The following is a 23,888-nucleotide window of genomic DNA, read 5'->3' on the forward strand; positions in this document are numbered from 1 at the left end:
GCATCTGGCCCCGTGGACTTGTGCATGTTCAGCTTTTCTAAATAGTTCTTAACCTGCTCTTTCAACACTGAGGTCTGCTCACCTCCTCCCCATATTGTGCTGCCCAGTGCAGCCGTCTGGGAGCTGACCTTGTCTGTGATGACCGAGGCAAAAAAAGCATTATCTACTTAAGCTTTTTCACATCATCTGTCACTAGGTTGCCTCCCCCATTCAGTAAGGGTCCCATGCTTTCCTTGACCTTCTTCTTGTTGCTAATATACCTGTAGAAACCCTTCTTGTTATCTTTCACTTCCCTTGCTAGTTGCAACTCCATTTGTGCCTTGGCCTTTCTGATTACATCCCTGCATGCTTGAGCAATATTTTTATACTCCTCCCTAGTCATCTGCCCAAGTTTCAACTTCTTGTAAGCTTCCTTTTTTGTGTTTAAGCTCACAGAAGATTTCACTGTTAAGCCATATCTTCTATTCTTTCTCCACATTAGGGTCATTTGTTCCTACACCCTCAATAAGGCTTCTTTAAAATACAGACAACTCTCCTCAACTCCTTTCCCCCCCTCATATTAACCTCCTAGAGGATACTGCCCATCAGTTCCCTGAGAAGTCAAAGTCTGCTTTTCTGAAGTCTAGCATCCTTATTCTGCTGCTCTCCTTTCTTCCTTGTGTCAGGATCCTGAACTCGACCATCTCATGGTCACTGCTGCCCAGGTTGCCACACACTTCTACTTCCCCTACCAATTCTTTAAATGCATAACTTAAAGCACATGTCTAAGCCCATCCCTATTCAGCAAAACAGTGAACTTCCACATGGAGTTTAGAAAAGTTCATCTCCTTTTGAACACAATAGGCCAAATTCTTCTCTTATTTATGCAGGTATATACACTGTTTCAGGTTGGACTGTAAAATTAATGTAAACACCGTTGACTTTGATGGACTTACTTTGGATATATATATATCAGTGTAACTGAGAGGAGAGATTGGCCTACAATGTATGCAGGTTAGCAGATTTATGTTTCGGTTCTGATTTGGCTAATAATTCCCATAAATACTGTTCCTCCAAGTGTGTATAAAGACGTTTTGCAGATATCAGCAGGTTATTGTCGCAGGGCATTTCAGATGTTAACAATTGTTTCCAGTATCTGTACAATCATACCAATTTTCTGTAAGTATTTTATAGTCTCATGAATATAGTTTGAAAGTGTAGCTGATTAACCAAACTGCAGACTTAGCAAGGCTTCAGTCCCTTCATTGTTGTGTAGAAATGAATGCTTCTGTAATGTAGAAGGCAGCTCGGTAGCTAGGCACTCAGTGCATCCTGACTCTATCCGGCTCAGACCTTCATGGTAGCCAGAGACATTACATTGTAGAGTATGGGCATATCACTGATATTAATTCACTTCTTTCTTTCAGGGACTTCTTTTGCAGCAGGATGTAATATCAACATCAGTAAAATTTGTCCTCTAGTTTCATGGAGGCTACTATCCAAATCATATCCTTGTGTTCTGGAAAAGATTATTGGGTCTGGAATATTGAGTGCTGTGTGTTTCTTATTGACATCTAATATAGTATTGTCTGCGAAAAATATATTTATATAGTGGATATTAATGAGGCAAAACCAAGTGAAGCAACTTTTGCATAGACTGATAAATAGTCTAGATCAAATGTTCTCTGGGCTACATCCAGATGCAATATGCTACAATGCAGACAATACAGTGTGATGCTGATTTGCGGCAGTGCACTGTATCCAAACTGCTTCTGCATTTGGACCATCCCATTGGTCAGTATCTTCCTAACACTGTCTCAAAATTCTGTCCAATTGTTGTAGTCTTTTAAATGATAATTTCTAGTGAGTAGCTCCTGCCAAATGTGTGGCCCTAGACAGTGTAGTAAAAAGGAAATGATAAAGTGATATTATATGGATGGTAAATACTCATAACACAAAATGAAGGAGTCACACACATTAAAAACATTGGGCAAAATTCTGGCCCTGGGAAATCACAGGGATTTCATCCGTAGAGAGGGATTTTCAAAAATAGTCATCACTGGCCATCAGCTTTAGTAGGAGCAGAGTTAGTCCAATGCCGGGCATTTTTGAAAATCCCCTTCAGACAGGACATCTCATTTGTCTTTATACGTTTCAATAAGTGTTCATTAAAACCACATGGTAAAGTTTTGTTTTTTGTTTTGTACTCTCACTCCATTTTGGTTAAGCTGCACTGGCTTCTCCTGTTGAATTTTTGCTCTTTCCCTTGGCAGTTGCCTGTTGTTTTATAACTACTAAATTAATGCACTGATGGAAAATAACTTTAGCTTTAATTGGCAGCCTTAGAATCAATCAAAATATCTTGGATTAGACCAAGGGACATACTGCAAATAGTGGAAAGCTAAATGCTAAAGATCAGTAGTTTTCAGTGATCTGCCAGTCAAAAATGCTGCCTGGATACCAGTGGCAGAGTTCTTTATATATATCTATACTGACATTTGTAAATGCAAGAGCTTTGCTGCACCATCTATTTAATTAGTAATTAAATTTCAAAATAACTTTCTCTTTCTAGGAGCTGGATTTTGAAGCTAAAACAAGCTATACACTGAGGATAGAAGCAGCAAATAAGCATGTTGACTCTCGCTTTCAAAGTCTGGGGCCCTTTAGCGATATGACAACAGTGAAGATAATTGTGGAGGATGTGGATGAGCCTCCTGTATTCACTTCCCATTTGTATTCCATGGTAGTGTCTGAAGCAGCAAAGGTTGGCACCATCATTGGAACAGTTGCAGCCCATGACCCTGATATCTTGAACAGCCCTGTTAGGTAATTATGAGGCTTTGTTTATGTATGTACATACGTACGTATGCATGTTGTCCTTTGAAGTCATTTTGTCCAGTGTATTTCAGGATTATTAATTTATACCGGAAGGGATTATTTAGTTTTTTCAGCATATGTCCGTGCTGTTTAAAAAGTTTGTTTATTTTGACTCCAGTGTTGCAGTAGCTTTGATAAACAATTTATTTAAATCTCTTTAAAGATAGATATAGATATAGATATAGATATATATAATATATTCAGGTTTCTGAAACAAAAAAAATCACTTGATTATCCAAGTTCAGCAGCGGTTAGGAAGAATCCACAAACCATAATTTATGTCCCTATTAAATCATTTATGCCAAACCTATTATAGAGAAAACTATGTACAAAAAAGAAGTGATGCATTTTCTGGATGCATTGACAATGTGTATGTTGTAGAATTTGTATTCAAAAGAAGAACAAACTGGAGTTTCATTTGTTTAGCAAATTATATTTTTATAGTTATTTGTTTGAAAGATATGTGTTTGCATTATTTCAGCTTTATTATTCAGCTGCTTCAGGCTCACTCTTTCTATTACAATATAAAGATTAATTACTTATATATTTAATCTATACAGTCCACGCTTTGTATAATTACCAGACAAAAATGATTTTTAAGATAAAGGTTATAAATATATAAAGAGTGGGATTTTCAAAAGAACTTAGGAGCATGAGTCCTATTGATTTTCAGCCTTAGGTGCTTCTGAAATTCCTACCAGAAGCCCTAAGTGAAAAGACCTTATAACTAGGCCCTACAGTAATACATATAAGTAACAGTAAAAACAAAAACATTTTAATATTATAGTGCAGAAACTTGGACCTGAGGTTCCACAGTGCAAATTGTCCATATATCACAGAAATGGACAGAGTCAAGAAATATATTTGATGGCATACGGACAATGAAGACTCAGCAGGGGTTACAATAAGTATAAATGGTGTTCTAAACATGATAGAGGGGATGTCTCAGATACGTTGGCTGTGTGCCTTTTACTGGTCCCACTGAGGTAAAATATCTGCCATCACCACAGGGAAAGATGTGGTCACATTTCCCTCCTACGAGGGAGGGAATGAAAAATCTGTTTCAGGTATTTCCCTCCTTCTTTCTGCATGTTTAGATGGATAATCTGCCACAATATCATGCTTGGAATCCACATATTATGAACATATGACAAGGAGCCACATATAGAGAGTGAATTTTATGTTTGTGGTTGTGTGGGGGGAGAGGAACAGTGACAGAAAAAGAATTACAGTGATCTGGCTGTGTTTTAACTTATGTGATCACTTTCTAAGTACTGTATAGGTGTTAATACTAGATGTCACAATGCTATCCAAACGATAGGGACAGTATAAGTAAAAGTTTTATGTAATATTTCTGTCCCACTGAAATTCTAACCTATTTGAGACCTGTGGAAAATAGGGAAATGTGTTTAAGAGAAAGTTGCTGTTAAGTGTTATTATTGTTAATATTATTCATTTGGCATACACACTGAAAACTTTATATGGTACTAATTAATTATTTCACCTTTTCTGCTGTTATCTAATTTTTATTTACACTTATTCAAGGTGATTTTATCACTGTGTTGTGGCTCTGTACTTTACAATGCAGCAACCCTAACGTAAAAATAAAGCATGTATCTCACATGAAGAGGTGATGTATGTGTTCTCTCTCTCTCTTTCTCAATATATATTAGCAACAGATTGAAAATAAATGTACAAACAAGTACTAGATGGATGAGTTGGCATGGACTTACTTCTGAAATTTATCTTCACTAAGCTCTCTCTGCCACGGCAATGTTTTCTGGCAGTGTTGTTAGCATCTGGTTTATAAAATTTGGTTTTAGCAGAACTGCAAGGGTTAGTGTTAGTTCCAACTTCCATCTATATGCAATCCATCCTGACTGCTCTCTTTTTTTCCTGTAAAAGGGTGAGAGTCAAATTTTTAATCTCACTTTTGTCAATTTGCACCACTCCAGCAGCACAAAGCAGCCATAAAACTAGGTTAATTGGCATCTTGATGATTTCTCTGGGCTGAAGGGCATCCCAAGGTTGTGTGGACTCAGGGGTAGAGCAGGCCAAAATTTTTAAACAAAACTTTTTTCTGCCAAAAATGTAGATTCAGCTACATCAAAATGGTTCACTAATTTGTTTCAGTTTCACCTGATTGTTTGTGTAAAAAACAAACAAAAAAATCCTTTCCTTGAAACATTTTGTTTCAACATTTACAAAACATTTTTTGATTTTTTGATTCAAAATGAGTTTTCCTCTTGAAATTTCCTTTAGTTTTATTAATTAAATAAAAATGTTTAAATACTGCTCAAAATGGAAATGAAATTTTATTTTTTGATTTTTCAATTGTTTGAAAATTTCAAAAAATGATTGTCTTTGAGTTGTCCCAAAACAGTTTTTCAGAATTACAAGTGAACCAAAAAATCTGTTATTTGCATAGCTCCACATAGGGGGTGTGATTGGAGAAAGAAACCAGAGAAATAGACAGGATGTGCCAATGCCATCATAATCCCTGGGTGCCGAAATCATGCCGTGAGAAACCATTGATATAAATTAGAGCTGTCCTGAATCTGCTATAATTTACATAAAGGTTCAGACTCACCAGGATTGGAAGAGCATAAAAGAGTCTTTTACATATATATAGAATACATATATAATATATATAATATAATATATTACTTTTCTTGATCCATTTAGGAAGTTTAGATGATTATTTCAACAATATATGTTCGAAGAAGGAAAATGGATATTGACAAAAGAACTGAATTTATACATGTCTTGAAATATTGAGTGGGATATTGTGATTATAAGATTAGACACTTCTAAACCTTGACATCAAAGAAAAATAGAGGGTGTGGTAAGAAAAGCAGGGGTTATCTCAAAAGGTACTGAGAATTATTGAGGTTTGAAATAGCTTTGACAAAAGACCTGCCAAACTAATTTTCAAATACAACTGAGAGTAAGGAATTAAAAGATTAAATCACGTTGAAATAGATTTTTAGAATCTGAGTATGGATGCAGTACTTGTAAGTAAGTATTAGGGGAAATCTCTTTTTCAGAAACATTCATTTTTTTTTCTTCTTCTAGCCATATGTGTTGCAATTTATGTAATCTGTTGTTTTTAAACCAGTAAATCTTTGGCTCATCAGATTGCACAGTGATAGCGTTAATAACTGGAAAGCCTGATGTTTGGCAAGGGACTGAATCCCTACTGCTGGGCAAGACTGACTGCATTGCAAAGGTGACAGGTACAGCATAGTCTCTAGGGATAACATGCCAGCCATGAAACAGTTGATGAGCATTGCTGACCAAATACACAGCAGTTCTGGCATGGAGAAAAGGAAACGTTGAAATAGAAAAGACAAGAAATACAATAAAATAAAAAGGAGTGTTTGCTGATGAGAAAGGGAAAGTTCTAAATGTTGAATGCCAAAAAGTTTTTTCATTAGCGCTTCTGTTGCTATAGAACCCTCAGCACATAATATTCTACAGTAAAGCAACACCAAGTGTATAACAAGTTTCTGCTCCAGACAACTTGCAGTCTAAAGGGACAGATGAAAGCAATGTAGTACAGCACAGAACAAACTGGCATAGTACAATATAGTACAAATGCATAATGGTATATGGTCATTATATCTGGGAAGTGATCTCGTTGGGATATCTACTGTAATTCGACCGTTCCACATTTTTACAAGGTTTGATCAGTAATATACCACAAGTGAAGTTGTTGCATTGTTATGACAGTAATTATAATGTTTGGCCAGATGATGATTCTTTAACTCACACTGAGTAGTAAATAAGCATGGTATGTCAAGAAGTCATTGTTAGTAAACCTAAAACTGCATAATCCCATCTCCCATTTTCACACAGGAAAAGTAAACAATGGACAGGGTTCTCCCTTCCCTCTGTGTTTTCTGCTTGTTTTCTGTCTCCCCCTTCCTAGCAAACAATATGTTAAGCCAAGAAACTCAATGTGTTTGTCTAATGACAATAAAGCACCAGGAGCTGGCAGGCAAATATGTAATCCCCTGACCTCCAAGTATTTTTTTCCCCAGACCCATAGCACAGGGTAAGACAGGAGCTCTTCCACGAGTGACTTAAGTTCTGTTTCTGTCAGTGCCAGCTCTGCTGGGAGCTGCATGAATTTGATACAGCCCTGTAGCAAGCTTCCAGTTGTGATTCATATTAGGTTTGGGTTCAGGAGTATGCTATTCCATGAATAAATGAATGGCTCCCTTAAGGAGGAAAGTAAGAAAAGATAAGGAAATACCTGTAACCTCACTGAAGAAGGCATTATGTACGGGAACAGAGCCAGCATCTCTTAGCACTGTTCACTTTGTAGCCTCAAGAGGCAGCATATACAGTTTTGCTTCTTCCAGGAAACCTGAGCAATACCTGAGCAATGAAGAAAAAGAGTCAAAAAGGGGGAAACAATGAGTGCTCTTTCTATCTAATGAGAAATTAGTGAAATGTTTTGATAAACTATAGCTGAACATAGATCAGAAGTTTTCTTTAACCTTTCACCTAGGTACTCAATCGACCGAAACACAGACCTGGAGAGATATTTCAATATTGATGCCAACAGTGGAGTCATTACAACTGCCAAGTCTTTGGATAGAGAAACGAATGCTGTTCATAACATCACTGTCTTGGCTATGGAGAGTCGTAAGTTACAATTTAAAGGTTTTATACACAGAATGAACAAAAGATTCAGGTTCAATTATAATAATTGCTTGATGGCATTGAATAAAAATATGAAAATGTAGACCTATATATCTGATCTCACTATAGATAATGTGATGAGGACTGTGTTGTAAATAATAGATAGATAGATAGATAGATAGATAGATAGATAGATAGATAGATAGATAGATAGATAGATAGATAGATAGATAGATAGATAGATAGGACCTACCTACCTACCTACCTACCTAACACCTCCTCTGCCTCACACCTTGTGCAGTCAGTTAGACCTATCTCATTGCAGACAGGTATTTTATTCATTAAGACACATGTCCTCTGAACTCTGTGATTATCAGTTTACTGTGCAATACCCCTTTTACCACAGATTGGCAATTGTCTTGCACACCAATAGAAAGCATAGGTCCCTATTGCTAAAATCCATGATTGCTTCAATTTGGGGATGTAATTCAGGTTTGAGAGGAATTACACCATGTCTGCAAATAAAGGTGCTAGATTCCTAGAACTAGATTCACTCTTAATAGTAAGGGAATTGCAGGGAGAATGACTTGGGTGGTTAGATGGTACTTCTCTTATGCTACCCACAGTTACAGGGAAGCCATAAATTATGTCATAGGCTTCCCTGAATTACTGAGGGGAATTAACTGAATAAATGCATCTCATATCCATTCTAACCATGCCCCATCCTAGATGAATGGTACTATGCTGACTGGCTGTGAGCCCACTCGAGGTGGCTGGGTTTTTATGTCACCTCATTCCCATCCCCCCAGGGACTTTTTGCTCCTGAGGTTTATCCATTGGAATTTGAATTTGACCCCTGTGGTGAAATACGGTCCCACTGAAGTAAATGGCAAAACTCCCATTGTCTGAAAAAAGGCCAGGATTTCTATCCTAGAGTTTATTTTTCATTATGTTTCTAGGGGGTGTTTTAATTCATTTTGCAGGTGTGTGCACAAGACAAAATGCAAATGAAAGGCATATTGATCCAAAAAATAACTTGTAAAGAGTCTTTGTTTGTTTATGTGTTTGTTTGTTTTGCACAGAGAACCCAGCACAGATTGGGAGAGGATATGTGGCCATCACTATCCTTGACATCAACGACAATGCCCCCGAGTTTGCCATGGAGTACGAGACAACAGTCTGTGAAAATGCTCAGCCTGGCCAGGTGCAGATCAATATTTCCAGATGTTTATTCACATTAGTTAGGCAGTAATTTCTTTTGAAAAGATGCCAGCTTTAAGATAAAAGACAGTCAGCTTATTGCAATACAAATGACACTTTGCAATGACTGCGCAGCATAAACAAATATTAAGCAAAGTCTAAAAACTCCACCATACTGGCTATGGTGAAAGAGCTGCAGAAATAAAAATTAGATGTGCACAAGCCGTGTAAAACTCCAGATGTCCTTGCATAGCAAAATGATGCTTTTGTTTGCTTGATTCTGTACAGGGATGAGCACCCTTAATTCCCACTGATCTCACTAGGCAGTAAGAGTGCTCAGCACTTCACTTCCTATATCCTCTAGCACTCCTAAAACTTAAATGTGGGTGACATAAGTTTGGCTGAATTAGGAAAAAAGGGTCTAAGGGGCACAATATCCCCTGTGACAGTTCTCTTGTATTAGAAATTGTACAAGGTTGCCCTCACAAGGTCTGACTTTCAGAGGTTCCGAGCACCCCCTCCTTGCACACACTGACTTCAACTGGAGTTGTTTGTCCTTGGTACCTCTGAAAATCAGACCCAAAGAGATCCATTCACATTGCTCCAACCCCTCACCCCCTAGAAACCTGGAGGCCATTTTATTCCTGAAATTCACAGCATCCATGTACCATCCTGGATGCAATGGCCCTCTGCATGGAGGATTTCCACTTCTGTACTATCTCCCAGAGTCTCAGTCTTCCTCCTCTTTCATAAAAGACATCACTGTTCTGTCCATTTTTCAAAATTACAACAAAATTTAAAACTACAACAGAAATTAACATGATTAGCCTCATTTGCTCAAAAGAAACCTAGAATTGGACCAGCAGGAGTCTTGTAAGCCATAAAAAATTAAGATGGACTGACCAAATTGCATATGAGTATCTACCCACACTGTCCCTGGCTCTAATCAGTTATTCCAGATACTCATGACCACATACTCACAATTTATAAATATCAAAGACATGAGTCTAGTCCAGTGGTGGGCAACCTGCGTGACGCATGCGGCCCATCAGGGTAATCTGATTGCGGACCGCAAGACATTTTGCTGACTTTGACCGTCCACAGGCACGGCCCCCCGCAGCTCCCAGTGGCCGCAGTTGACCGTTCCTGGCCAATGGGCCCTGCATTGGATGGTTAACGTCAGCAAAATGTCTTGCTGCCCGCAATCAGATTACGCTGATGGGTCGCAGGTTGCCCATCACTGGTCTAGTCTGTTATATTTCGTATGGTTTGTCATGTTTCAGAAAATGTTGATTAAATTAATATTCAATTCTGTTTTACTCATCCTTAATTAACTCTAAAATCTGGGCTTTACATTTACACCTGTGGTTTGCAGACACAGTGTGGCATTAATTGCACCCACTAATAACTGTGAGAGGCTTGTCTCTCTCTCTCTGGTGCTAGATTATATCCACTGTTATTTTCACACATAAGGTGTCCCCTTTCCAACACTATAAAACTCTCATTCCTATCCTTAATGAGTGGTGATATATTAGATCGTAACCTGTCACTGGATGAATATTGGCTACATAGTGCCTCGAGCCAGTGCAGTTTGGGGTAGAGGAAGGAAAGGAAAAGTATTTATCTTCACCGTTTTCAGTGGGGAGATGGGAGATGAAAGTTAACGGTGTCTAAAATTGCTTACAAGGTTGAAATGTTAGAACAAGGTGTTGGGGGCAGAATGCAAGTCAGATGGCTGAAGGTGCATGATAAATGAGATTTACCACTTGACCATGAGCGCTGTGTGTATAGGGCATGCGTGTATATACTGCTTTGTATTATATAAAATATAAAACTCAATATAACTTCAACCGAACCCTCTCTTTTCAGGTAATCCAGAAAATCAGTGCTGTTGATAAAGATGACCCACCCAGTGGTCACCAGTTCTACTTCAGTTTGACAGTAGAAGCAGCAAATAACCACAACTTTTCTCTGCAAGACAACAAAGGTAAAAATATAAATGTTGTTGGGTGCCTTAGGGGAGCACTGACTTAGGCGCCTTAGGTAACCACCACTCTTTTTTCAGACACATAGTGATCATCACTGGGGTGCACTTCCCTGCCAGGGAGGGCATTAATTAAAGAGCAGTCTGCCCCCTAAGTAACTTTTATCTAGAGATTATCTGTCAAGAGGAAGAAACTGTTGTTTAAATCATTTTGAGCCTTGAGCTAAACAGTGGGGCTTCAAATCTTTTCTTTTCCCCCAAGTGCCTTTTCCCTCTTTTTTCCCTGTATTTTTATATCTTTATCCAAATTAGATTTTACCTTGAGGGCAGTGACTGAAAAATGTCCTGGGCCTCATGTTTTATTAATATAATTCAGGGCATAAAGAAATGAGCCCCAAAGGCATGGCAAAATGAGAATTCCTTTGGTGAAACCCCCACAAACACCTTTTCAGCAACTGAATGTTGTTTTTGGAGGTGAAGGCTGAGTGCTCATTTTTTAGGCTACCTACAATATTTACACATGCTGTCTAGGACTGTATTTCCCCAAAGATCTACACAGAGGACCATCATTGGCATCACATTCCCACTGGTGAAAAGAGATGAGAACACACTCCTTATTGGAGTTCTCATTAATTGCTGTATATGTATGGCAGCTAGACATTGGCAGTCTGCTTAGCTAATGGTTGAAGCAAATAGAATACAATAGACCCCCATCTCACTGCTGCACTGCTCTATTTGCTCTGCAGTGTGAAATGGAGTAAAAAACTTGCTCTTGTAATAAAATAAACGATTAACCATAATTTGAGTGAAAAGGTACTATTTTTGTGGACAATTTTTCAAACTGTATCCACACTTTGATTCACCTTTTGTCCTGAACAAAAATAAGAATACAAACTAAATATAAAATGAAATGACCACAATACAAAAAATCAGTCTGTTGATAAAGAGTCTTATTCAGCTGTCCACAGTTTGTTTTTCCAATGTGCTTAACTTTACTTATATGAACAACAGTACGGAAGTCAAGTAAGCATATGCTGAAGTGATTTTATAGATCATGACCTAAAGACTCAAATGCATTTATTATTATTAATATTATTACTTAGAATACATTAGCCCTCTGAAATTCTAGGCAGGGTTCTGGGACACACTGTGCAATGTACCATAACATTGTAAAAATACACTCTCTTCCCCAGAGAACATACAATCTAGATCAGTACACCCCATGCCACAGCAATAAAGTCAACAGAGGTGTAAGTAAGGGCAGAAGTTGTCCGTTTTTGATTATCTAACTTTGTACATACCAGACTTGTGTGCTCAGAAATAATTGCTCATACTTTCTAATGGGTGTGTGCAAAAGTGTATATGTACTTTTTTGTATGTACCACAGAAGGACAATAATCCCTGTATGTCAGGATTTGCACAGACACACACAGTTTTGTGCATCACTCTGAACATCTGGGCCTTTACAGCACTTAAGCATATGCTTAAGTTTAAGTATGTTGGTGGCCTTGTTGAATTCAGTGGGACAGTTAAGCATGGGTACAATTGTTTACGGATCACAAAGTGTTCATTTTACTGTAGTTAATATTAGGAAAAGTAAAATAATTGTGTGTTATTCTGAACTATTGAAACTTTAAAATGGGGAAGAAAAAGTCGCAAAAGAAGTCAGTAATACACTGTTCAATTGTTTTAATATATTTTAAAACATGTTTAATAAAACATATTTTAAAAGTGCAATACCTGCAAGATATACAGATTTGATTCTTTATTATCCATTCATTTGTTGAGTGCAGTCAGGAACCATCAGCAAATGGTCATTTCCCACTGTCTTTCTTCAGGAGGGCAAAATTATTATTTATATCTCTTAAATTGTAGTACTAAACATTACAAATCAGTTGTGACAGCCATGTCTCTTTGAGCAGCTTGATAACATTTTAAAAACCTATATTTGGGTGCTTGAGAGCTGTTAATTAAATCTCAGATATTCTACTATTTTATTGTTACTAGAGGCTATATGGCTTTTTATTTTCTTATGAAAAGATACCTGAGATGTGATTATGGATTTTGAAGTGATTGGTTCCATTGCCATATGTCTTTAAGTCACTAGGTGCACCATTTTGAGGAGCTCACTTGTGACCTTGAATATATAAACTAATTGTTCTTTCTAGGTCAGTTTTAAACTCCTGTACACTGGGTAAGCATGAAACATGTGCAGACTCCCATTATAGATTCTTGCATTATTTGTGTACACAAATGGGTCTTGGGTGCATGCAGACAAATAATTAGATGTGCTATTACCTAATTATGCATTTGCACACACAATTATGTGTTTGCGTGTGTGGATGCCATGTTTTTTTTGTGACCCAAGCTGTGACAATGTGGATTTCAGAGGTTTATTCTCCTCTTTTCCTCTTCCTGTGTGAATCTAACTTCCATTAATATCAATGCACATTTACAGTGGGGAAACAGAGCCTGCAAAATTAGAAGTGAAATCTATGTGTTGATACACCGTGTAGCTACTTAAAGAAACAAGTGAAGTGCAAATTTTTTTCATTTAATTTACTGTGCCCCACCCCTTCTGGGATTTTGCTTCATGAGTGTGGCACTGCAAGTGTGATTAAAGTTTATAGGCCTCCACAATTCCAGCATAAAACTTACTGGTAAATACAGGCCTTAATGGTTTTTGCATGGGCTAGAACTAAATTCTCAAGCAGAACATATCATCGCAGCTCCTTACGGTGGATGGCCAGGACAAAGAAGTTAATAAAATAATATAAAACTTTAAGTCCATCAGACAGAAAAAAAAATGCATTTTTCCCTTGGACTATTCCTATAGAAATTCTGAGTGTCTTACACTTGTCTTTTTCTTCCTCTAGACAACACCGCATCTGTGCTAACCAGGAGAAATGGATTCCGGAGACAGGAACAGGCTGTTTTCTACTTGCCAATATTCATTGTGGACAGTGGCTCGCCCTCACTTAGTAGCACCAATACCCTCACTATCAGAGTGTGTGACTGTGATGCCGACGGCAGAGCCCAAACATGCAATGCAGAGGCATACGTCTTGCCTGCAGGACTTAGCACTGGCGCACTTATAGCAATACTTGCTTGCGTCCTGACATTATTAGGTATGTCCTTGGTGTTTTGTTCATTTACACCCCAAGTACAGTATGACAAACAAACAAACAAACAAACAAAGCCCCCGCATCTCGTTTATTGTTTATCCTCAGTTTTCTTTAGGGAAGAAAAGCTAATAATCCAGCAACAGAGGCATTTTATAGTATGTAGGTAAATAATGTCAAAGGTAATCTGCCAGAAAGTAATGGTAGAAGGAATAATATCAGTTGCAGCTGATATAATAGTTATAGATAGACGTTGCAGGTGAAAAAGTGGATTTATGAACATCTCTCTCATTGAACATAATATAGCTGGTAGCGTTCACATTACTTACTGAGTATATAATTTGCACATTTATAAACAGTTTGTTTCTTTTAAAGATATTCATTTATAACATTTAATGATTTGCAAAGAGCAAAAGACTTACAGCAAATGTCACAAATGAATTTATTGATGAGAATTAGCATATTTAATTGAGTAGCATTTGCATGACGTCCTTTTGTTATTTAGCACAGTTGCATTTTACATTCTGTGTGAAAACTGAAACTAGAGACGGGAGGGAGAAAAGGTGAAATTGTGAAATCACGCTAGAAGCTTAGTTGTATCAGGATTTCTCACTTCCCTGTGGAGACTAAAGTGAAATTGACTAGGCGGTGACAGTATTAAAAACTCAAGATTGTGGAGCAGAAAAGGGAACCAAGGAGCTTCCCTAATCTTTTCACACCCAGTGCAAGATTCTGGTGCAGTCAGCATCCCAGTGTTGCTTGAGGCCCCAGCTGAGCACATGCTTAAGTGCTTTCCTGGATCAAGGCTTGTATGAGTACTCTTGGTGAGCGTATCATCCCAAAAGGAGTGGGGAGATTGTAATGTCCACAGTTCGGTATCGTAGCCACAGAGGTAGCTAAAATACAGAATCAGTTTAGGTGGTTCCCACCAATAGGCGTTTACTGTAGTTTCCTCCACTGTGTGTACAACAACTGGATCCGGCAGTGTCCCCTTCCTGCTGTTGGCTACTTCGAAGTCTCTAAGTGCAGTCCATTGCCTCTCCTTCCCTACAGGAGCCTGCATAGTGAATTAGGTGCATTGGTGGAGAGCAGGCCACACCTCCCCAAATAATGCCTTGTCCCTCCCTGAGACATCATTTCTTCTGGTACTCTGCACTGCCCAGACAGGCTCAAAACTAATAGGCAGAGACTGCCTGGATCACTGTTAACGGAACAATAAAACAACAAGAGTATTGAGAACCCAGTCAATTTACACAGTGGTTCTACACAGGTTGTAGTGTTTCCTGTTTCTGGTGTTTTAAGCCTGTGATGGGCAAAGTACGGAGCTTTTCAAATTTGTTCTTTACTCATTTTGCTGTACTTAAATTGCTCCTTCAATACTTAATAACAGTTTGTAAGGTTAATGAGGTTAAAAATGGAATGGAGCCATGTGAAAAAAAAATATTACTGCCCTGATCGTCAGCACAACTAAAGAAAGTTCCTGAACACATACATGCCCTCCCATATTTACACATTTGGATCAGTGACTAATGGCCAGATCCTTATCTGGTATAAATTGGCATTGCTTGGTTGAAGTCTACAGGGTGGCGCAAGTTTGGCCCAAAGTGATTTACAGAAATACAATTTCTGTACTCATAGAAAGTCACTCACCCAGCACTCTCATACCATCATTTCTGGCAAATAAAGAAATGAGACGGTTATTTTCAAAGTCCTGTAAAAACATACCATGGTTTACAGGATTGTTTGTGTGTGTGTGTGTGTATTTCTTAAACAGGAGACAATGTTTCTCAGGGAAGATATTCAGTAGAGACCCAACTTATTAGTTGTCAAGTTACCAGGTAGTAACTTGTTTATTCTCTTCAGTGCAACAGCGTTGGAATGCAGCAGATAACTCATGGTACCACAGTGCTGCTTCTCATCTCTTTGAGACTGTTCACAAGCACTGGCAAAGAGAAGAGGAGAGGATCTCAGAACATATTATCTAAATAATTTGTTCTGCAGCATATGAGGGACATGTCTGCTTGCTGCTTGGCTGTTGATGTTAGGTGTCAGAAGAATTGACATTCACTACATTTTGTGGGGTTTCAAAACTGGCCATCTGAATATCCCCAAAGAGCTCACTTTTACTTGTCTGAATTGACATTTGCATGGCTGAGCCCCTTACCATTTTCTGCCTACAAAGTCACATTTGGATGCTTACATGCAAAGCTGCCGGTGCATGTTAAACAGGTGGCATTGAAGTTGTCCTCTAGTGAATGCCAGAGTTAGAGCCTCAAAGTAGAGAGGCCAGAGGGGTGAGCTTTCCCCGCCCCTAATCTGACTGATGAAGATTGATTTCTAAACTCCGTTCCACAAGAAAGTTCCAATAGTCAGTCGATTACTTAGAAAAGCTGCACAGTATCAACTCTGCAGCAGAGCTGTTGTTTTCAACAAAAACATGGCTGTTATTTATGCTATGAAAATACATATGAAAAGTACTATGCTGGGTGTCATTCACTTTATACTGTATATAATTCTTTTCAGAAATAAGAGAGGAAATCTTTAACTCCTTTGAAAATTATATGGTAACTTCATTCAGTGTAATTTATTTTTCAGTTAACATCTCACAGATGCAATAATAAGTGTTTTTAGAATAAGCATTTAACATAGTGTGTAACTGCAATTTTATTATATGTAAAAGCTCACAAAAAGAAGTATTTGCATGTAAAGTTACATATAACTTATTTCCACAGCTCAGGAATTTCCATTACATTGAAACATCAGGTAGAATCAGAAATCTGGTTAGTAATGTGCTTTCCCTATTGGTAGTTCCATACTTGAAATGGTAACCCACCGTCAGCACCCACTTTCCTATCCCATTCTAAAAAAAGGTCTTTGCACCTCATTGTATACACTTCTATATGCTATAGTATATAATAATACAATGATTAAACTTCCCAAAGTAGATTTAAAAATTAAAATAAAAGTAGATACAAATTGTTTATTAATTGTTAATATTATTGTACCACGAATGAGTCCTAATGAGTTCAGGGACTCTGTGCAATTTTGGTACAAATACATTGTAAGACACAGTCCCTGTCCTAAAGAGCTTACATTCTAAATAAAAGATGGACACAGGATGTGAAACTGACTCAGAGATTATGTCTTGTATTTCTTTAAGTAAATGGTGTTTTGGGGTGAGTCAATATTGGGTGACCCAACCTGAGATACCTTGAAGGGGGGCTGATTTTCAGATGGTGCTAAGAACCTGCGCTCTGAAAATCATCCCCTGCTAAAATCTCTCAAATTGGGCATACAACATTACCAGTCACTTTTGAAAATTTAAACCAGGTTGATTTACTCAAGGTCACCCAGAAAACCTGTGCAGATCTGGGAACAGATCTCCTAGTCCCAATCTGCTTTAACCACAAGAGCTATCTGATTGCACTAGCCATGAGAGTGTATGAATTAGAAGGCTACTGAGGCATTTCTTAGATGGTGGAAGATACCCAGCCTTTAGCTTCAGGGTTCATAACACATCCAAGGCATGAACCAATAGTTTACTAATTCAAAGCCTGATGTGGTTTATTGCTATATTAGAGAATATGCTTAAGGGACTGTTGCATGGCAATGGGTATTAGCCAAAAGACAACCCGGAAGAGAGGACCACAAACACGGCTATAAAGAATGTCATACAGCTATTTATTACATCTTTAAAATGATGCAGCAATTGCCTTGAGTACAAAATGAAAGTCTAGAACAAAAACAGAGACAGGGAGACATGCTGGGTGACAGCCTACTAAGATAAGTGAGAACTTCAAATTTACACACATTGCACAATGGCTTTTAGAGGCAGTGACTTCAACAGGACTATATTTGGGACTGGTCTACACACAGTTTTTGCATTGACTGAACTGTATTTGTTCAGAAACAGCTTAAGGTAAATGGTTACAACCTTTCCTATGGTTGCAGTGACAGAAAGGTGTTAATTATTGGCATAGCTGATTTTGACAAAATGTATCCAAACAAGCTGTGCTGATATAAATACATTTATATCTGTATAACTGCATCCACATAAGGGCATTGTAATGATTTAACTCAATTGCTTTTTTCTACCAAGCTAGTTAAATTGGTACAAAATCTGAGTGTAGTCCCAGCCATTAGTTGTTCTGGTTGTTCATGGATTAGTTGTTTGTAGCAAATGGTATTAGGTGTTTTGCTTATTAAATATAACAACCAGTGATGTTATTGTCTGTGTGGTTGTTTAGAGTTAATATGTATACCTAATGCTTGCACTATACTTTTATTTCCATTGTACAATCTATAAAATTAGCTTTTTTAGTCATTCAGTCAGGCACTCTTTACCGCCTTGATCACTGGTTCTGTGACGAACATGGGAAAGGAAATAGGCCATAATGGGAAATAGACTACATTTAAAATCAGACGTGCTTGCTTTAGGTACCACAGATATTTGGTTTTGGCCTGTAATAATCTCCACAGTCCCTGCAATGCAGCTAAGGCTTTGTTCATTTAGAGGTTAAATGTTATTGTTCATAGCTGCTGGAGTAGTTAGAAATTAATAATCTCTTCAAGCCATCTAAATGCTAAAATGTTTAACCTTTTGAAAGACTTCATATTTTTCTTGGCTTCAAGCAAGAGTGGGATGTACAAGGCATACTACATAAAACATTCATTTTATCTTGATTTTTATTGTACCTCTAGGCAGGCGTATCTACTAAGTTTCATATTTTTCACTTATTAGCAGGTATTTAAATCTCAAAATGAAGTCTGCTCAGCATGACAGGAGTGTGAAAACACATTTACACTTGACTAAAGGAAGTGATTAGATGCTTGCTACATGGCAATAAAAATTGTCACACTGACATGGTAAAAAATATAAAAGAAGAACTAAAAGATGAAGAAAACCCTTAGTTCTGTCTATAGTGATCTTAAATTAAATCACAAATTTATCACTGTTAGCAATGTAATTTGTCTTTCATTTAAAAATATCACTTTTAGTAAGAAAACCTGTTAAGAGTGAAATTTAACCATTGCATGTAGGAGATAGATAGATAGATAAGGTTAGATGGGGGGAGAGACAGTGTACATATTATGTTCACCATACTATAATTTACAACAAAACAGATTCTGCTAATACAAAAATGTTTGGCAACTACTTTAAATCCCTTTTAAAGGTCAAACTCCTAATATTTCAGACTTATGTAAATGTGGCTCCGAATAGGGTTTGCCAAACCATTGCCGCCTCAAAGTAACGTGTGTCTTTCTTGTGCCAGTAGATGTCATACAAAAAATATAGGCTGGTGCCACAATAATTCACAATCACAAGGCATCTGCTAATAGATGGATCATTAGATGCATGCCCTGTAGCTATTACATGAAAAATAATGCATTGCTTACTATATTTGTCAAAAAGAGAAAACTTCAGGAAGAAAACTTGTTTCAGTCTTACTTTTAGAAGGCACAGAAGGTGCCCAGGAAGGAACTGCAAAGACCGGTCTTCGAAGTCTGATTATGCTGTAGGCCAATTTGACACTGGGCTGGAAAAGCTACATAAGGAGGATGGTGTGGTACTTCTAAACAGAAAAGAAGTCTGAATGGCTTTGAGTTGCTTAGGTATTTTTACCACCTGACCCACATCTTAAATTATGCCCTGTGTGTAGCTTTACTTCTTGGTAGAAAATACCTCCCTGAAAAGATGTTCTTATGAGGATGATGTACTGCACAGATGTCACACATGAGAATACTTGGGGAGAGTTCACGTAGTTGGGGAGTGTCCCAAGGTAGTTATTTATGTATTTAATGCCCATAATTTGTCTTTGGGTTAATGGTATCTAATTTATATTTCATTATGTAGTTGCTCAATTCAACTACTCTTATTATTGTGGTATACCCTAATATTGCTATATGTCTGGTTGTGCTTCTGTTTATATTATAAAGCCTTATGTTCAGTGTTTTGCATTCTGAAACAAAAGTTCAGTCCATGAAGAAGCATGGCATGCAAAGAATCAGCCCAAAGGAGAACTGAGTTCCTTTAAACCAAAATTAATCTAAATTAGCTTTCAGGAACTTTTCCCTTTAAGAAGTCTGTGTAACATCCAGCAGAAGTATGTGAGTGCTATGGGGTGAAGGATATAACCCTGGATCATGCATTTTTTTACAAAAATATATTCTTAGGATAGTTTAAAAATAGCACCAAGGCACAATGCTCTGAGATAGGGTGGAAGAGCAGCTTTACCACCGAATGTCTTCTGATTTTTACAACCTTAAGTATACATTATAGCTCCCACTAATCCCATCAAAGTTATTCAGAGGCTTCAACGTTAAAATAAAAAAATCATTTTTAGGAGGATAAGTAACAGTCTGTCATGTTTCAGACATGAATGTAGTACTCACATTAATCCCTTCAAATTATGTTTATGAATAGTACCTGTTTGTTTACCAAAAACATATTTAAACTGTAAATGACTGCAAGTATATTACATGCCTGGAGTGAATCCCCTCCTTATACTTTGGCTAAGTCTCTATAAATTAATCTTGGCTTTTAAGCTGAAAAAAAGAAACCCGAAGTATCAGAATTTTTTAAATCATTACTTTAGGGGTTGATCCAGTAAACGCACGCAGCCTTAGCAATTCTCATCAGATATTCACAGGCACCAACTATGGTATTTTGCACATTAAAGCAAAGTGCAGTCTAATACAGAGATGCTTTTAGTCCATGAAGTCAGGCTTATATTAGACATTATTTAATAACTCAGAGTTTCCCAATCAAGGAACAGGTATTTTATCAGTGAACCTATGGTGGCATACTTTAATTCAATCCCTTCCCAAACTACGGTTGTTAAAATCCATGTGGTATCTTTATGAATGCGCTTTTACCACTTGGGCAATTAGGAGTTCAGAAAAAGGTCTCTTTTTTCATTTTGTGGCTGTACGATTGTAATAATCAGCCTCAACTGGCTCTTAAATTTATGTTTAGCAGATAGCGTGGGATATAGCAATAAAGATGAAGACATTAAGTCAGAATTACTCTGGAAATATATTCTGTAATATCTAAAAGGTCTTTGTTTAAAAGCCATTTTAGAACCTACTAGTGATTCAAAATCTAACTGCATGATGTGGGCATTGTGTTCCTTGGATAAGGAAAGGATCTGTGTGGTGTAAACTGAGGAATAGTTCCTCTACTGGGAAAGATCTGAGTGGAGGATAAATTCAAACTTCATCATCACTAAAACTTTGGTCTTTTGTGTTCCAGTGCTGGTCTTGCTGATTGTCACCATGAGACGGCGGAAAAAAGAGCCACTCATTTTTGATGAGGAGAGAGATATCAGGGAAAACATAGTCAGATATGATGATGAGGGTGGCGGAGAAGAAGACACGGAGGCTTTTGATATGGCTGCCTTGAGAAACCTCAACATCATCCGAGACACCAAGACCAGAAGGGATGTGACTCCCGAGATTCAGTTCTTGAGCAGACCAACTTTTAAAAGTATCCCAGATAATGTCATTTTTAGGGAATTTATCTGGGAGAGACTAAAAGAGGCTGATGTGGATCCCTGTGCCCCGCCATATGATTCCTTGCAGACGTATGCCTTTGAGGGAAGTGGCTCAGTGGCTGAGTCACTCAGCTCTTTAGATTCCATCAGTTCAAACTCTGATCAGAATTACGATTACCTCAGCGACTGGGGGCCTCGTTTTAAACGACTCGCGGATATGTACGGAACTGGCCCTGACAGCTTGTACTCATAGCCTTGGAACCTTTCTATGTAAATGCACCGAAGAAAAACAAAAACAAAAACTTAACATCTGGACAAAGGCAAGTTGTAAATATTTCTCCATTTTTAACCTTTTAGGTTTTTTTGCCTTGGTGAAGCATATTTTCATTAGACTTGTCCTAGGGACTGCACTGACCACACGCAGATCCTGAGCATTTGATGGCATTTTTGATAAAATGAGACGCTCAGCCATATCCAAATAGATAGCAACCCTTATATACCTGCAGAGGCAACTGACTTCTAAGAGTATGTAGTGCACTGTGACTTCAATGAGCCAATGATACCCTAGAGATGCCTTCACAGTACTGCCATGTCTAGATTGCAAAGTCTCTAATAAGGGATAAGTAGAAGAGGAAACAAACAAAACACAATATCCCATTCAAAACAGTCTTACAATATTGTAGTTTTCTGATTTAAAAAAAAAAAAACTGTTGGCAAATTTTATTTACAGTGTTGCATGCAGCTTGCTTGCTCAAAAAACTCCAAACAAACAAAAGACAAAAAAAACAAAAAACCCAGCAGAATATTTTTATTGGTGGCGATGGTGGTGACGAGAGCTATTTAATTAGAAATCTCTGTACATACCTAGGTTATCAAAACAAACAAAAATAATTGCAAACCATGCTAAGAAAACCTGCAATATTTGTCATCGTCTTACTGAAATAATTTACAATCCCCATAAAATAAAAAATATGGAAAGGGATTCTTAACGTTGAAAATGGGCTTGTGATGCCTGTGTAGGTACGCAAAAAGTTGCTGTCTATTTGTTATTTTTTATTGTCTCTTCTGATTTGTACAGGAGAATTTATCTTTTGTTTCTTTTTTTAATTTAACATAGAGAGTTATATTTATTTTGGAGCTCCAGTCTCCACTAAATTCAGGTCCATTTTACTGCCTCATGGTATTACACGCGTCAGAACATGCTGATTTTTCTCCAGTCTCAGATACGTGAAGGAAATGAAGCATGGAAATGGAGAAATTACAGTACAGCAATCGAGCCCGCCATTCATCTCTCAAAAAGGAGCACAGCTACAAGGACACACAGTCATTCTTCTGAGCTATTACCATGTCTGAGACATTTGAATAAAATATTTGTACATTGCATTTTCGAAAGAAGACTCAGAGGTAGTTGGGAGTGTCTTTAGTGCGAGATTTAGTTTTCAAGGTCACATGTCCTATGCGCTTGGAAGACTTTAAAGACCGTGGTTTTTTCTCCCCTTCTCTTTTGCTGTTAATGAATCACAGTGAAAGACTGTTTAAAATTTTTTTCATATGTTAAGCAATGTAATGCTATAAACTCCAGAATCCATCTTTTGATCCTGATTCACATAAATATTTTCCCCAGAGGAATTAACTTCACAACACATAATTTCTACACTGATTCAGGAGTGCCAAAATAGAAGGACAATTGCAGTAGGTTAAAATATTGTACAATTTTGAAGTAGGGTTTCCTAGAATAAGACTTTTTTTTATAATTCTGACAATATTTATACTTCATCTTTCATGATTTATTATTAGAAAATAAGGCATATATTCAAGTAGTAATAATGTTTTCTTTTAATATTCTTTCCATTTTTTTCCTTTTTGAAGCATATGTAGACGAGTTCCTAAATAAGGCCCTGATTTTACAAACATTATTCATGTGTTAAATTTCAGTGACTTGACTTTGTTAGGACTTCAGCATAAGTGTTGAAGGGTCGGGGCCGAAGTATGCCACGAGTAGTTCACTCTGAAAGTGCTTCTTTCTGAAAAGAGGAGCCTTACAGTGAAATCCTAATGTATGGATGCACATGGGGGTGGGGGAAGATATCCTTAAGGCTTTGTAATTCTTGCAATCCAGCATTATCAATTAACTATGTGAAAGTGGCCTTCAGCCTCATTAAAAACATAATTTTGATTATCTGCAACAAATTTATTTAATTTGGATAACGTTTTTGTAGACAATCATTGCTTCATGATTGAGTAGATTTGCTTATAGTTGTATTAAATCTATATATATATATAGATATATATATAGAGAGAGAGATAGATAGATAAATAGATAGATAGATGACCGATTTTGTAATGGAATTGAAAGATATTACCCATGACTTTTAGTCACATATGTAAGATTTTCAATAAAAGAAAGTGAAAAAAGTATCAAGCGTATGCAGTTCAATAAAAGTAAGGTGTTATGTTGGTGTTAAATCAGCAAAGTGCTGGGAGAACAATTTTATAATAATCTCCTTGTTGGTGGGAAGATAAAATAATTCATGCATTTGGATTATGAAGTCAAAAGTGCTGATTTTAGCACATATCACTCAA

General features: G+C 37.4%; 1 protein-coding gene across 4 annotated transcripts in view; it reads left to right on the forward strand.

Moving 5' to 3' along the window:
- CDH7 (cadherin 7) overlaps positions 1-23,676 on the forward strand; it is a 107,957-nt gene extending 84,281 nt beyond the window's left edge. For 3 of the 4 annotated variants that reach the window (XM_073331690.1, XM_073331691.1, XM_073331692.1), the window contains 6 exons: positions 2,552-2,805; positions 7,373-7,509; positions 8,589-8,710; positions 10,576-10,693; positions 13,567-13,818; positions 21,065-23,676. In XM_073331690.1, the coding sequence (XP_073187791.1) occupies positions 2,552-2,805; positions 7,373-7,509; positions 8,589-8,710; positions 10,576-10,693; positions 13,567-13,818; positions 21,065-21,558 (1,377 nt within the window). In that variant the 3' untranslated portion in view covers positions 21,559-23,676. The remainder of the gene's footprint in view (positions 1-2,551; positions 2,806-7,372; positions 7,510-8,588; positions 8,711-10,575; positions 10,694-13,566; positions 13,819-21,064) is intronic. The other variant, XR_012157269.1, reaches the window with a different exon arrangement.
- Positions 23,677-23,888: the final 212 nt, after the last annotated feature.

Source organism: Lepidochelys kempii, chromosome 2, assembly GCF_965140265.1.
Source record: "Lepidochelys kempii isolate rLepKem1 chromosome 2, rLepKem1.hap2, whole genome shotgun sequence".
NCBI classification, from domain to species: domain Eukaryota; kingdom Metazoa; phylum Chordata; order Testudines; family Cheloniidae; genus Lepidochelys; species Lepidochelys kempii.